Here is a 15,693-nt window from a genome sequence, read left to right as displayed (position 1 = left end):
GAGGCTCTCGGAGCAATTGCCAACGGCTCTATAGATAGTGCGAACAACAGTGGGGAAAGGGGGCATCCCTGTCTCGTCCCCGGTGCAGTCTGAAGTTGTCCTATTCGTCCGCACGCTTGCCACGGGCCTGATACAGCAACCTGACCCAGTCAATAAAGCCCCGCCCACATCCGAACCATCCCAGTACCTCCCACAGATAATCCCATTCTACCCGATCAAAAGCCTTTTCTGCATCCATTTCGATCACTACCTCCACCTCCCTACCTTCCGGGGGCATCATGATCACGTTTAACAACCACCTTATATTGGCCACCCACTGCCTACCCTGAACAAACCCCGTCTGGTCCTCCCCAATAACGTCCGGAACACAATCCTCACTCCTGGAGGACAAATTTTGGCCAGCAGTTTGGCGTCCACATTCAACAGGGATATCGGCGTGTAGGACCCACACAGCTCCGGGTTCTTGTCCCGCTTCAGAATCAGCAAAATCATGGCCTATGACATCGTCGGGGGGCAGCACCCCTCTTTCCCTTGCCTCATTGAACATCCTCATCAACACCAGCCCCAATATCCCAGAGAACTTTTTATAAAACTCCACTTGGTACCCGTCCAGCCCCGGTACCCGACTGCATGGCCTTCAGCCCCTCCACTATCTCTTCCAACCTGATCGGGGCCCCCAGCCCTTCTACCAGCTCCCCGTCACCTTTGGGGAAATTCAGCCCCTCCAAGAAGTGCCTCATCCCCTCCGGCCCCGTAGGGGGTTCCGACCTATACAGCCAACTGTAGAAATCTCTAAATGCCTTATTCACCCCTGCTGAATCTCCAACCAGATTCCCATCTCTGTCATTTACTTTCCCTATCTCCCTGGCTGCCTCCCTCTTTCTAAGCTGCTATGCAAGCATTCTGCTGGCCTTCTCTCCATACTCATACATCGTCCCTCTCGCCTTTCTTAGCTGCTCCGCCACCCTCCCTGTGGTTAACAAACCGAACGCCGCCTGTAGCCTCCGCCGTTCCCTTAGAAGCCCTGCCTCTGGGGTCTCCGCATACCTCCTATCAATCTGTAGTATCTCCTTTACCAGTCGGTCCGTCTCTGCCCTGTCCACCTTCTCCTTATTGGCCCGTATCGAGACCAGCTCCCCTCTGACCACCGCCTTCAGTGCTTCCCAGACCACCGCTGCTGAAATTTCTACCGTGTCATTGACCTGCAGGTAGCTCTGAATCCATTTCTTCAGCCGCTCGCCCTTCGTCAGCCAAAAGTCCTCCATTTAACCTCCAGTGCGGGCGCTGGTTACTGTCTTTACTAACCTGCAGGTCAACCTAGTGCGGAGCATGGTCAAAGATTGTGATCGCCGAATACCCTGTGTCCACCACCCCTGACAGTAAGGCCCTGCTCAAAATAAAGAAATTAATCCGGGAGTACACTTTATGCACGTGTGAGTAGAAGGAGAACTCCTTCACCTTCGGCTGCCCAAATCTCCATGGATCCACCCACCCATCTACACCATGAACTCTTTTACTTCCTTTGCCATTGCTGGCATCCTGCCCGTTTTTGAGCTTGACCGGTCCAAGCCAGGGTCAATAACTCTGTTGAAGTCCCCTCCCATGACCAACATGTGCAAGTCCAGGCCCGGTATCTTCCCCAGCATCCTCTTTAGAAACTCCACATCATCCCAATTTGGCACATACACATTTACTAATACCACCTGCACCCCCTCCAGTTTCCCACTGACCTTAATGTACCGACCTCCCACATCCGAGACTATTCTACCCGCCTCAAACACCACCTGCTTATTGATCAGGATCGCGACCCCTCTAGTGTTTGAATCTAGTCCCGAGTGAAAGACCTGACTGACCCAGCCTTTCCTCAATCTAATCTGGTCAGTTACATAGATTTTTTTTTTTACAGTGCAGAAGGAGGCCATTCGGCCCATCGAGTCTGCACCGGCTCTTGGAAAGAGCACCTCTAAGGTGTGTCTCCTGCAACATTACCATGTCCACCTTCAGTCCCCTAAGATGTGCGAACACACGCGCCCTCTTGACCGGCACATTTAACCCTCGAACATTCCAGGTGATCAGCCTAGTTGCGGGGGGGCTCACTGCCCCCCTTCGCCGATCGACCATCCCCATTTTTGGGCTCGCCTCCAGCTCATGCTCCGTGCCTCCACTGGCCTGCCCCCAGGCAGCCACCACCCCCAACCTCCTCTCTGCCCTTAGTCCAAGTCCCTCCCTCGTCAGCAGAGCATTTCCCCCCCCCCCTCCCCCCTAGTCACAACGCTCTGTAACCCAACCCCTTTAATAAACCGAACATATGCACAACCCCCACTACGCTTCCGTGAGCTAGCCCGCCCAGCTAGCTTGGTGGCCCCTAAGACCTGGCGCCGGATAGTCTCCCACCTATTATTCCCTCCCCACCCACATACAAATATACTCCAACATCAAACAGTCCCCACACAATTGCCCGACAGAAAACCACCAAAATCTAAACAAGCACACCTCCAGCCCCCAACAAAAAGAACAAAACAAAGAACAAAGAAATGTACAGCACAGGAACAGGCCCTTCGGCCCTCCAAGCCCGTGACGACCATACTGCCCGACTAAACTACAATCTTCTACACTTCCTGGGTCCGTATCCTTCTATTCCCATCCTATTCATATATTTGTCAAGATGCCCCTTAAATGTCCCTATCGTCCCTGCCTCCACTACCTCCTCCGGTAGTGAGTTCCAGGCACCCACTACCCTCTGCGTAAAAAACTTGCCTCGTACATCTACTCTAAACTTTGCCCCTCTCACCTTAAACCTATGCCCCCTAGTAATTGACCCCTCTACCCTGGGGAAAAGCCTCTGACTATCCACTCTGTCTATGCCCCTCATAATTTTGTATACCTCTATCAGGTCGCCCCTCAACCTCCTTCGTTCCAGTGAGAACAAACCGAGTTTATTCAACCGCTCCTCATAGCTTATGCCCTCCATACCAGGCAACATTCTGGTAAATCTCTTCTGCACCCTCTCTAAAGCCTCCACATCCTTCTGGTAGTGTGGCGACCAGAATTGAACACTATACTCCAAGTGTGGCCTAACTAAGGCTCTATACAGCTGCAACATGACTTGCCAATTCTTATACTCAATGCCCCGGCCAATGAAGGCAAGCATGCCGTATGCCTTCTTGACTACCTTCTCCACCTGTGTAGCCCCTTTCAGTGATCTGTGGACCTGTACTCCTAGATCTCTTTGACTTTCAATACTCTTGAGGGTTCTACCATTCACTGTATATTCCCTACCTGCATTAGCCCTTCCAAAATGCATTACCTCACATTTGTCCAGGTTAAACTCCATCTGCCATCTCTCCGCCCAAGTCTCCAGACAATCTAAATCCTGCTGTATCCTCAGACAGTCCTCATCGCTATCCGCAATTCCACCAACCTTTGTGTCGTCTGCAAACTTACTAATCAGACCAGTTACATTTTCCTCCAAATCATTTATATATACTACAAAGAGCAAAGGTCCCAGCACTGATCCCTGTGGAACACCACTGGTCACAGCCCTCCAATTAGAAAAGCATCCCTCCATTGCTACCCTCTGCCTTCTATGGCCTAGCCAGTTCTGTATCCACCTTGCCAGTTCACCCCTGATCCCGTGTGACTTCACCTTTTGTATTAGTCTACCATGAGGGACCTTGTCAAAGGCCTTACTGAAGTCCATATAGACAACATCTACTGCCCTACCTGCATCAATCATCTTAGTGACCTCCTCGAAAAACTCTATCAAGTTAGTGAGACACGACCTCCCCTTCACAAAACCGTGCTGCCTCTCACTAATACGTCCATTTGCTTCCAAATGGGAGTAGATCCTGTCTCGAAGAATTCTCTCCAGTAATTTCCCTACCACTGAAGTAAGGCTCACCGGCCTGTAGTTCCCGGGATTATCCCTGCCACCCTTCTTAAACAGAGGAACAACATTGGCTATTCTCCAGTCCTCCGGGACATCCCCTGAAGACAGCGAGGATCCAAAGATTTCTGTCAAGGCCTCAGCAATTTCCTCTCCAGCCTCCTTCAGTATTCTGGGGTAGATCCCATCCGGCCCTGGGGACTTATCTACCTTAATATTTTTTAAGACACCCAACACCTCGTCTTTTTGGGTCACAATGTGACCCAGGCTATCTACACCCCCTTCTCCAGACTCAACATCTACCAATTCCTTCTCTTTGGTGAATACTGATGCAAAGTATTCATTTAGTACCTCGCCCATTTCCTCTGGCTCCACACATAGATTCCCTTGCCTATCCTTCAGTGGGCCAACCCTTTCCCTGGCTACCCTCTTGCTTTTTATGTAAGTGTAAAAAGCCTTGGGATTTTCCTTAACCCTATTTGCCAATGACTTTTCATGACCCCTTCTAGCCCTCCTGACTCCTTGCTTAAGTTCCTTCCTACTTTCCTTATATGCCACACAGGCTTCGTCTGTTCCCAGCCTTTTAGCCCTGACAAATGCCTCCTTTTTCTTTTTGACGAGGCCTACAATATCACTCGTCATCCAAGGTTCCCGAAAATTGCCGTATTTATCTTTCTTCCTCACAGGAACATGCCTGTCCTGTATTCCTTTCAACTGACACTTGAAAGCCTCCCACATGTCAGATGTTGATTTGCCCTCAAACATCCGCCCCCAATCTATGTTCTTCAGTTCCCGCCTAATATTGTTATAATTAGCCTTCCCCCAATTTAGCACATTCATCCTCGGACCACTCTTATCCTTGTCCACCAGTACTTTAAAACTTACTGAATTGTGGTCACTGTTACCGAAATGCTCCCCTACTGAAACATCTACCACCTGGCCGGGCTCATTCCCCAATACCAGGTCCAGTACCGCCCCTTCCCTAGTTGGACTGTTTACATATTGTTTTAAGAAGCCCTCCTGGATGCTCCTTACAAACTCTGCCCCGTCTAAGCCCCTGGCACTAAGTGAGTCCCAGTCAATATTGGGGAAGTTGAAGTCTCCCATCACCACAACCCTGTTGTTTTTACTCTTTTCCAAAATCTGTCTACCTATCTGCTCCTCTATCTCCCGCTGGCTGTTGGGAGGCCTGTAGTATACCCCCAACATTGTGACTGCACCCTTCTTATTCCTGATCTCTACCCATATAGCCTCACTGCCCTCTGAGGTGTCCTCTCGCTGTATAGCTGTGATACTCTCCTGAACAAGTAGCGCAACTCCGCCTCCCCTTTTACATCCCCCTCTATCCCGCCTGAAACATCTAAATCCTGGAACGTTTAGCTGCCAATCCTGCCCTTCCCTCAACCAGGTCTCTGTAATGGCAACAACATCATAGTTCCAAGTAGTAATCCAAGCTCTAAGTTCAACAGTGCAAATGAAAACCTTAACTCACTCAGCTCTGCCACTGGTCCCAAATCAATACAGAAGGCATTAAAAACAGTTTCCACAAAAAGTTCTGCCGGTGGGACCTATTCTCTAGGTCCTCCACCTTCTCCAGGAGCTTCTTCTGCTGGTCTCTCAGCATCCCCACCTCCAACTCCATCGCAGTTTGATGTTCCTCCTGCTCAGCCAGCACCTTCTCTACCTTCTGGATCGCCCGATCTTGGGCGTCTAATCTAAGCCCCAGCCATTCAATTGACTCTTATCGGGTCCAAGCAGTCCCGTTTCTGCTTAACAAAGCCTTCCTGAATAACTTGCATAAGCTGCTCTGTTGACCGCTGGGTCGACAAACCAGAGGTCCGGTCCTCCGTCATGCTGTCTCCCGCTGCAGCTTCAGCCCAAGCCTTCTCTGTCTTTCTGTTTCTGCCTTTACGAGCACTTCTAGTCCTTCTCTCCATGCACTGATGTGGGAATTCAGTACACAATTGCCTCTTGTCTTCAGTTTTACAATTCAAGTCCGGTAGAAAATCGGGGGAAAAGGTCCAAAAGTCCGACCCGAGCTGGAGCCACCAAATGTGCGACTTACTCCTCCATATCCGCCACTGGAAGCTCTACAAGCAACTTACTTAAAGTAGAATCATTCTTAATGTGTTATTTGGTGAGATAATTAATTTTTATTCGCTGTATTTGAATTTAGACCAGAGTGATTCTTAAGTAATTAAGTAGCTACTTGTCAGCACAGTCTGTAATTTTGTTAAATCTATAAGCAGAAAAAAAGGTACTTGAAATAATAAAGTGAGTTAACCCAACGTGTACCTGAGCTATATGCCGTAGTTTTCCAGGTTTGATCCTTATTCACTGCAGATTTAGCTCATCTCAGCCAGGTCAGAAGTAGGAAAGTCACTGGTTTCAGTGCTGCGTGTTAGAAGGGGTAAATTAACTTACAGTCTTGCTGGGAGTCTGTGTGCATGGATGTGCACATTCATGTTGATGTGATTAAGCTGTTTAGATAGCTCAGTTCCAATGTTCACATATGATTAACATAGGCACCAAATGGTATCTGGTGCAAACTGCAACAAGGGAGAAAAATAAATTTGCGGAAAACTGGTGAAGGTGAAGCAAACACATAATACACTCCTAATAATGGCAGTCTTGGTTTGCTCCTTATTTCAAATCTCCTTGATGAGTATTTCCATCTGCTCTGAAACTTGGAATTTCTTTACACACACTGTAATAAACCTACTTGTATTCTTTCACAATTACAAAAAACTTGCTTTATTAATGGATTCATTGGCAAACGTTTAACCTTGAGTAGGATTAAGCTGAAAATGATCTAAAATCAATATACTGAAGGACCAATCAAACTGTTTTGTGTTATTGCCCATCAATACCGATGAAAGGCTACATTTCACTGAGTGAAGTACAAAAGAGAAATGTAGAAGAGAGAAATGTATTTTGAACAGTGCAATAAAGGGGTGGTAATGTATTGGTTCTGTAGCTGGGCTAATATGCTAGATATCTGTGCTATTAATACAGAAACATGAATTCAAATCCTCCCCTAGCACTTTGAGAATTTGAATTCAGTTTATGACACAAAAAACTGGGGGGGGGGGGGAAGCTGGTTTAAAAAAATTGATGATGAGTGGTTGGATTCCTGTGAAACCACCAACTTGATGATCACGAATGCCCTTTTAGGGAAGGAGACCCAGTGTCCTTGCCCAGTTTGACCTGTATGTGACTCTTGTTCCACAACAGTATGATTGACTCTTAATTGTCCTCTAAAATGGCCTAGAAAGCTGCCCTATTATATCTCGGATTGGGAAATAATGCTGCCTTGGTTCTTGCATCCACAAATGGGTAATTTACAAAAAATAGAGGGAATCATTTCTACTTTTTGACAATTTTGTAAATCAAAGTACTTCAGTCATTTTATTCGAGCTTAGAAAGGTTCTATTGAGTAAGGATTCACAGCATTGGACCCGAACAGAATATTGCAATGTCTTTCAGAATGCACGATGCTATCTCAGGGCTGCATCTAACCAATTAATTGAGGTAATGATGTGTAAAAGTTGCTTTGTTCTATTTTTATAGGATCTGAAAGATGAAAAGAAGAAGGCGAGGATGGCGGCTGCCAGGGCAATACTAGAGAAATGCACTATGATGCTTCTCACAGCATCAAAGGTAACTATCCACTGCATAAAATCAGCCCATCTCCAGCTTTGTTTTCATTTCTACTTTATACTTTTGATTATTTTTTAAATAGTTAGAGAGTCTATAGCAGAACAATATTAACACTCTACTATTTTGGTGCTTTCAAGTGTAGCGGAAGTCACTGTTAATCTGTGGTTATAAAATGGAAGAGACTGATGAAATGCAGTATCCAAATCATTTTGGCAGGAAGCTTCCAATCCTGTAACTATAATTGTGACTCAGTCTATGGTGCCATTTCACTTGGCACCTTTCCTCGTTGCAAAAATGTATCAACAATATTGCACAATTTGTTGTCTGTAAGTGATTTTACCTCATCCTGAAATTCAGAGACCAATAATTACGATTGACACAATCTCTCTCGGAATCCTTTATTCAGAATTTTAAACAAAACTATTTCAATTAAATCACACAGCTACCCACCTCGGGTGGCCAATCTGAGATGACAGTAGGTTCCTTAGGAGTGATCTTTACCTGAAATCTTCCTGCTTGGGTTCACCAGGATTCTTCCCATCAATACATATCTAAAGTTTTCTTTCTTAGAATGTTCCTCATCCGTAGGCGCCGTCTGTGTCTCTGTTTGGGTGCTTCTGTGAAGGACATTTTCAGGAGATTACATAAGAGTAAAGTTGCTGCCAAATCCCATGCACCAGCCTCTTCAGGATGCGGATTGATTAGTTGGGTCTCAAAGAACAAAGAAACGTACAGCACAGGAACAGGCCCTTTGGCCCTCCAAGCCTGCGCCGACCATGCTGCCCGTCTAATCTAAAATCTTCTACACTTCCGGGGCTCGTATCCCTCTATTCCCATCCTATTCATGTATTTGTCAAGATGTTCCTTAAACGTCACTATCACCCCTGCTTCCACCGCCTCCTCCAGCAGCGAGTTCCAGGCACCCACTACCCTCTGTGCAAAACACTTGCCTCGTACATCTCCTCTAAACCTTGCCCCTTCCAACTTAAACCTATAAGACACCTTGTTCAGTGTCTTCCTGAGCTGTCTTCCATTGGCTCATATATGGATTTCTTCCTGTTCTGCTGTTATTACCTGTTTGGTTTTGGTCAGCCTCCACTGATTTCAACCAGTTTGCCGTGATTTACAGTTCTATTCAATTCAAATTGTTCTGTTCAATTCAGCAGCATCACTGAATTTATCGCACCCATCTGGTTTCCACATAACTGCATTGCTCTGAACTGGTAACAGGTCCACTAACCCTTTCCTTCTAGTCCCGTTGGCAATCATACTGAAAACCCACAAAAATTACTTCCAAATTTTGTTTGCTATCCATCTTTCAACGTTACCTTGCTGAAAATCTACTTGAATACAGTACGAGATAAAAACAAGAATGTTGGCAAGCAAAAAATGTTGGTCATTATCTGAAAGTAAATGATAGACCCAATTTAAGTACCCACCTTTCAGTTATTGTTACTGAAGTATCATTACTTGCAAATGAAAGTTAACACATTCCCGTTCTAAGAACAGTAATACTTTGGCCGTGATCTAGCAGCTCCGTTAGCCGTGGGCACAAATCCTATAACGGCTGCTAAATCTCCTTCAAAAGGGGGATTTGCCCCGGCAAGGTCTCAGTTTGAGATCTTCCCTGCCCCCCACCCCCCCATCAGTGACATTATGAGATTAATGCCCACAAAGGTTATAAACCTGATTTCCATAATGTTTTACCATGCGCATCTTTGGGTTGTGGGGGTGAGACCCATGCAGACACGGGGAGAATGTGCAAACTCAACATGGACAGTGACCCAGGTCCTCGGTGGTGTGAGGCAGCAGTGCTAGCCACTGTGCCACCATGTCGCACTGATTTCCATAATTTTTAATACATTAACGTATACTTACTGGCCTTGACACCGTAACATCTGCCCACGCCTAATCCTCCCACCCACCTGGAGCCAGCGTGAATCACTGCTGTTTTCAAAAACAAAACCAGTTCTGATGGCAACATTGAGGGCGTTCAGTGATGTATATCCCCCAGGTGATGTGGGACATGGACTGACCCCTGACACCCCGGTGGGCACTCTGGGGAGCCCCATTGGGGGGGGTTCCCCTTGTATGGGGCGGGGTGCCTGGGAAGGAGAGGCTGTGCCCCAATCCTGTGGGGGTGGGGTGGAGGTTTTGGTGTACGTTGTCCTGATCCTGGAAGTGAGGACAGGCGCCTCAATGCTGGGGGGAGGGGGAGTGGGGCGTGGGCCAAAGCGTGTGAAGGGTATGGGGGCAGAGCCACTGAAGGGAGCCGCACTGATGTATATTAGGGGGGGGGCGATGCCTATGAGTGGGGTAGGGAGTGGGGAGTGCCAGCATGCCATTTACTCAAACTAGAAAAGGCCTGTGAAGCTGACTAGTTTCACACAGCTTTGCTCGCCTGATTCAGCACTCTGCAATTTTGGGAAAATTCTGTCCTTTGTCTAAACAATTGATGGCCTGTATTTGTTCAATTATGGTGTGATTTTCTCCCTTAAATTGTTTTAATTCCATGAGGTTGTAGAGCACTTAGAACTACATTTGAATGGTCAGGAAGTGGGTAGTGGGGGAGGGGTCGGTGTGGGAGCGAGTGGAAGCGGCATCCTGTAAGTGCACGAGTTTGGAGGCTTTACTGACGGCGCCCCTGCCGTTTTCGCCGGCTCGGTACTCTACGAACCCTGGGGTGATGGCAGCCCTTGGGGTGTGGGAGCAATGGAGGCAGCACATGGGGGTGTCAGTGTGGTCACCGATTTGTAACAATCACCAGTTTCTGGATGGGGGCTATAAGGGATGGCGGCGGGCAGGGATTGAGAGATTTTGGGACCTATTCATTCAGGAGGGTTTCCCGACCTTGGAGGCATTAGAGGAGGAGTTTGAGTTGCCGGGCGGGAACGGGTTTCGGTACCTCCAGGTGGGAGTAGGGGGTGTTCTGTTGGTTCTTTTTTCTTTCTCTGCGTGTATCGGCCCGCACGGTTGTTTAAGAGATGTTAATGTGTTAAACTGAAAATTTCAAATGCTTCAATAAAACATTTTCCAGAAAAAAATAACTACATTTGAACAGATGGCAACACACCTGAAATAGGGCACTATAATACTTTTAGAAATGCATGTAGCAGACACTCCATAATGCTGCAATCCAACACATAGACTCCCTGGAGGACAGAGGAAAACACTTTTGAGGTATCCTCAAAGCATTCCTGAAGAGTTCAAACATACTCACCGACTCATGGGAATCCTTGGCTTATGACCGGCCAAAGTAGAGATGATTTATTCAGGAACGCACTGAATGCATTGAGCAACATCTTCAGGAGCATGCAAAGGCAAAATTGACGTATCAGATAGTTCACAAACCTCAAAACATCCAAATGCCTCGCCCTTCAAGAACCATCTGTCCAGCATGTGACAACATCTGCATATTGGATTTGTCCATTGAACCAGAGAGGTGACAAGTCATTATTGGACCAGAGAGACTGCCTGGGAAAAGGAGCAGTTGCTGAAGACATTAAAGAATGTGATTATATTGGAGGTGGAGTGCATGTCCTGGATAGTATCCAAGACTTGGTCATGTAGCCCACATGCTTTCAACTTTACATGACATGGGCGTAGCACTAGGTTGAAAGTCTTTGAAAAGTTGCTGCAAACAACATGTGGGTTTTCCTTGAACATTATGAAATTTGCAACCTTATTGGAGAGTAATCTTACCAGATTTTTAGTTTACTTGAACTCCACAGACTCTACAAATGCCTGGATAATTGCTTTAAGAACCACTAGTACCAGTATGATTCTTGATAGCCAGAATTATATCACCATTCTTTCACCATTGCTGGGTCAAAATCTTGGAACTCCTTTCCTAACAACAGTATAGGTGTACCTACACCACACACACCACAGAGCCCATCAGGCAGCTTAATACCAACTTCTAAAAAATAATTGGAGTGGACAACAAATTCCAGTAATGTTTACATCCCAAGACCGAATATTTTTTAAAAATGATCTCCAGACATTTACTAATTTCATCAAGAGCACACACAGCACATGTCCGTCAATGTTGAGGGGACCTTTTGAAGATCAATGATAACATTTTTGGGTGAACAGACAATATTTATTTGTGTAATAACTGGATTCTGCCCGCTGCAAGAACGCCACGGGCGAGTTGCGGACAATGGAGAACTCCGTTGATCTTGGTCAGAATTCTCTGATCGCCGGGTGGACATGGCCAGAGAATCCTGTCCTCCATGTATTCATAGATATAGATATATATCTTGTACTCTAACATTCATAATTAACATGAGGTAAATATGAATTAACAGGCCAACTGTGGCTGAACACACCACACTTGTATGTGAAATGGCAGGCCAGGACAGATCCCACAGATTTCTCAGCAACTCATCCAGATGTCAGTAAACATAGAGTCACAACATCTCTTTAACTCTGCCTCCCTCAGGAAAGATTTCAACTCTTCACTTTGGAAGATCTAGCCTCCTGAATCTCCTCAAAAGCTGCTCCAACTCAGACTGCCTCAACAGCTGCTCATCTTTCCATGGTTAAATCTTTTCCCCTGAGACTGCGCTCCATGGGATTTACAAAGCTGAAATCCAATTTATTAGCAGACTGCTAGATTCCGGGTTGGCGCTACCCCCTGAGCTTCTCCAAACTCTAGACTTGTGCAAGCACCAAGCTATAAATGGCTCCCTGGGCTTCTTCGAGCCCTCACTGCCCGAAGCTTGCTAACAGCAGCATCCTTTCAGTATAGTTTCTTTCCCTGCTCCCAGCAAACACAGATAAATTGAAACCTGAGAACCTCATTAAGCTCCATTCATCTCCATGACAACGTAGCATTTCAGTGTTCACTGAATGCTTTTAAAACATTCTCTGGACTGCCGTGTGGACATCACATCTTTAGCTCTCCTATGTAAGACCACCTGTTGTTTTATGGCCCTTGCCTTTCTATCTGTTAACCCTGTGGTGAATGATATCTGTATACATATGTACCCTTAATGCGTAGGCCCCTTTGAGACCGGGTTTGGAACCCTGGGGGGGCGAAGCTCTATATAAGGTTACGTTCAGTAGGCAGCGTGCAGTGAACACACTTCTCGGCAGCTGTCTGGTTTTCTGGTTATTAAAGCCTTTGTATTATCGAACTCCTCTCCTGAGTTGTAATTTAATAACCAGATCTCAATTTAATAACCAGACTACATCAAGATGGACAGCGGTCTAAAGCCGGAGAAGCTCAATTTGGACGCTCTGTCGCCGGAAGCCACTGAAATTTTTAAATACTGGCTCCGGTGTTTTGAGGCCTATCTGAATTCCTCAGAGACTGAAGTTGACGGACCTCGCAAGCTGAGCTTACTACATGCCCGGGTGGGCCACCGACTATCCTCCGTGATCGAGAAAGCTACGACGTACGGAACGGCGGTCAAAATCCTACAGAAGCGCTTCGTAAAGCCGTTAAACAAGGTACACGCCAGACATTTGCTCTCGACCTGCCGCCAACGATCCGGGGAAACGCTAGATGAATACTTGGAGAGACTCACCGTGCTCGCCAGGAACTGCGACCATAAAGAGGTGACGGCAGAAGTCCACGTGAACTTATACATTCGTGGTGCTTTTGTGTCCGGTATCCGATCCACGTACATCCGGCAGCGGCTCCTAGAAGACGGAGCGAAGGACCTCCAAGGCACGGTAACGCTCGCCTCTTCCCTGGAAGCGGCCCACCATAATCTCCACGGACCTTGCGAACCCCTCTCGATCCCCTCCAGACTCAGCCACGCTTCAGGCCTGCGCCGCGCGACGACCCGCTCACACCGGGGGCCCCCAATGCTATTTCTGTGGGCAAGGCCAGCACTCACGCCAGCTTTGCCCGGCCCGCTCCGCTATCTGCGGCGAATGCGGATAGAAGGGGCACTTCGTGAAGGTCTGCCTGGCTGGGCCCAAAGGCCAGAAACAAAAGTCTCATCGGGCCCAGAAATCGAACTCCCGGGACCACAGGCCCCGCAGCGCGGCCGTGTGGCGGCCAGACATGCCTACTTCCGACGCGTCATCAGCCTCGTGCGAGTCATGGGCGCGGCCATCTTGGCGGCGGCCAACTTCAAAACTCAAAACGTGCGACCGACGGTGGCGGCCATTTTGCGAGTCCGATTCAACCGAGGACTCTGACTGCCCGCAACTAGGAGCGATCACGCTCGATCAATCTCGGCCGAAGCACCTGCGAAACTCAATGATGCAGGTTCAAATCAACGGCCGCGACACCCCCCTGCCTTTTTGACTCCGGGAGCACGGAGGGTTTTATCCATCCAGACATGGTAAGACGCTGCTCCCTGTGCACCTATCCCGCCTCCCAAATTATCGCTCTCGCATCCGGGTCTCATTCGGTCCAAATCACGGGGTATTGTGTCGCTAACTTCGCTATCCAAGACGCCACATACGCCCGTTTTAAACTTTATGTCCTCCCTCACCTCTGCGCCCCCCTGCTGCTCGGTCTGGACTTTCAGTGCAGCCACCGAAGCCTGACCCTGAAGTTCGGCGGACCACTGTCCCCGCTCACGGTATGTAGCGTGGCGACATTCAAAGTTGCACCACCCCCCCCCCCCCCCCCCCCTCTCTTCGCGAACCTCACTCACTCCCAACTGTAAGCCCGTCGCCACCAGGAGTCGGCGGTACAGTGCCCAAGACATGACTTTCATCAAGTCAGAGGGTCAGAGGCTCCTAAAAGAAAGGGTCATAGAGGCTAGCAACAGCCCTTGGAGGACTGCAGTGAGCACACTTCTCGGCAGCTGTCTGGTTTTCTGGTTATTAAAGTCTTTGTATTATCGAACTCCTCTCCTGAGTCGTAATTGAGGGTATCTCAAACCCCCAAAGTCGAGATGGCTCCACTTTTAGGTATAGTGGACTCCAATTCTAGTGAATGTCAAGGAAAGATGGTTAGATTCCCTCATTATTGCCATGCACTTGTGTGGCCATTTTTATCAGCCCAAGCCTGAATGTTGTCCAGGCCCCATTGCATGTAGGCATGGACTGCTTCAATATCTGAGGCCTCGGGAATGGTAGTGAGAGTTGTGTAATCATCAGTTTACATCCCAACTTTTTTATTCATTCTTGGGATGTGGGCAGCTCTGGTTGGACCAACAATTGTTGCCCATCCCTAATCACCCTTAAACTGAGTGGCTTGCTTGGCCATTTCAGAGGGCAGAGAAGAGTCATCCACATTGCTGTGGATCTGGAGTCACATGTACGTCAGATGAGGTAAGGATGGTATATTTGCTTCCCATAATACCATAAGACATCGGAGCAGAATTAGGCCACTCGGACCATCGATGACGTTCCCTAAACAAAGTTAGTGAACTAGATGGGTATTTATGTCAATTGTCAATGGTTTCATGATTATCATTAGATTTTTAATTCCACCATCTGCCATGGTGGGATTCGAACCCGGGTCCCCAGAGCAATACTTGGATCTCTAGATTACTAGTCCAGTAAAAAAGCATTACACCAGTGCCTCCCCTAGATTCTGATCTTATGAAACAGCTGATCATGGTAGACCTAGGGCACTTCTCCTGATGAACTCCTGGAATTGAGATGATAGGAGTCCAACGACCTGAATCATCTTTGTTTATGATAGTTGTGGCTAGACTCCAACTACTGGCGAGTTTTCCCCCGATTCCTGTTGACTTCAATTTTTCTAGAGCTCCTTGATGAATGCTGTCTTGATGTCTAAAACAATCACTCTCACTTCACTTCACGTGTTCAGTTCTTTTTTTTTTTACATGTTTGAACCAAGGTTGTATTAGGGGCTGAAGCTGCGTGGGCCCTCACTGAAGATTTGGTGAACAAGTTGTTGCTGTGTAAGAAAGGACTATTGACAAAAATTTCCATCGCTTAGCTGATGGAGTGGTAACTTTTGCATTTAGATTTGTCCAGATTTTATAGACAGGATGACATGTGGGACGGCACAGTGGTTATCACTGCTGACTTACAGCTCCAGGGACCTGGTTTCAACTCCACTGTTTGTGGAGTTTGCACTTTCTTCCCGTGTCTGCGTGGGTTTCCTCCGGGTGTTCCGGTTTCCTTCCACAGTCCAAAGATGTGATGGTTAGGTGGATTGGTCTTGCTAAATTGCCCCTTGGTGTCCAAAAGGGTTACGGCGATAT

At 47.5% G+C, this 15,693-nt stretch overlaps 1 protein-coding gene across 4 annotated transcripts in view; it reads left to right on the top strand.

The window, feature by feature from the left end:
• Positions 1 to 15,693, top strand: part of ctnnal1 (catenin (cadherin-associated protein), alpha-like 1) — a 501,890-nt gene that overhangs the window by 358,997 nt on the left and 127,200 nt on the right. For all 4 annotated transcript variants that reach the window (XM_072508728.1, XM_072508726.1, XM_072508725.1 and 1 more), the window contains one exon: positions 7,457 to 7,546. In XM_072508728.1, the coding sequence (XP_072364829.1) occupies positions 7,457 to 7,546 (90 nt within the window). The remainder of the gene's footprint in view (positions 1 to 7,456; positions 7,547 to 15,693) is intronic.

This window comes from Scyliorhinus torazame, chromosome 6 (genome assembly GCF_047496885.1).
Source record: "Scyliorhinus torazame isolate Kashiwa2021f chromosome 6, sScyTor2.1, whole genome shotgun sequence".
Classification (NCBI taxonomy): Eukaryota; Metazoa; Chordata; class Chondrichthyes; order Carcharhiniformes; family Scyliorhinidae; genus Scyliorhinus; species Scyliorhinus torazame.
This window is presented reverse-complemented; position numbering and strand designations above follow the sequence as displayed.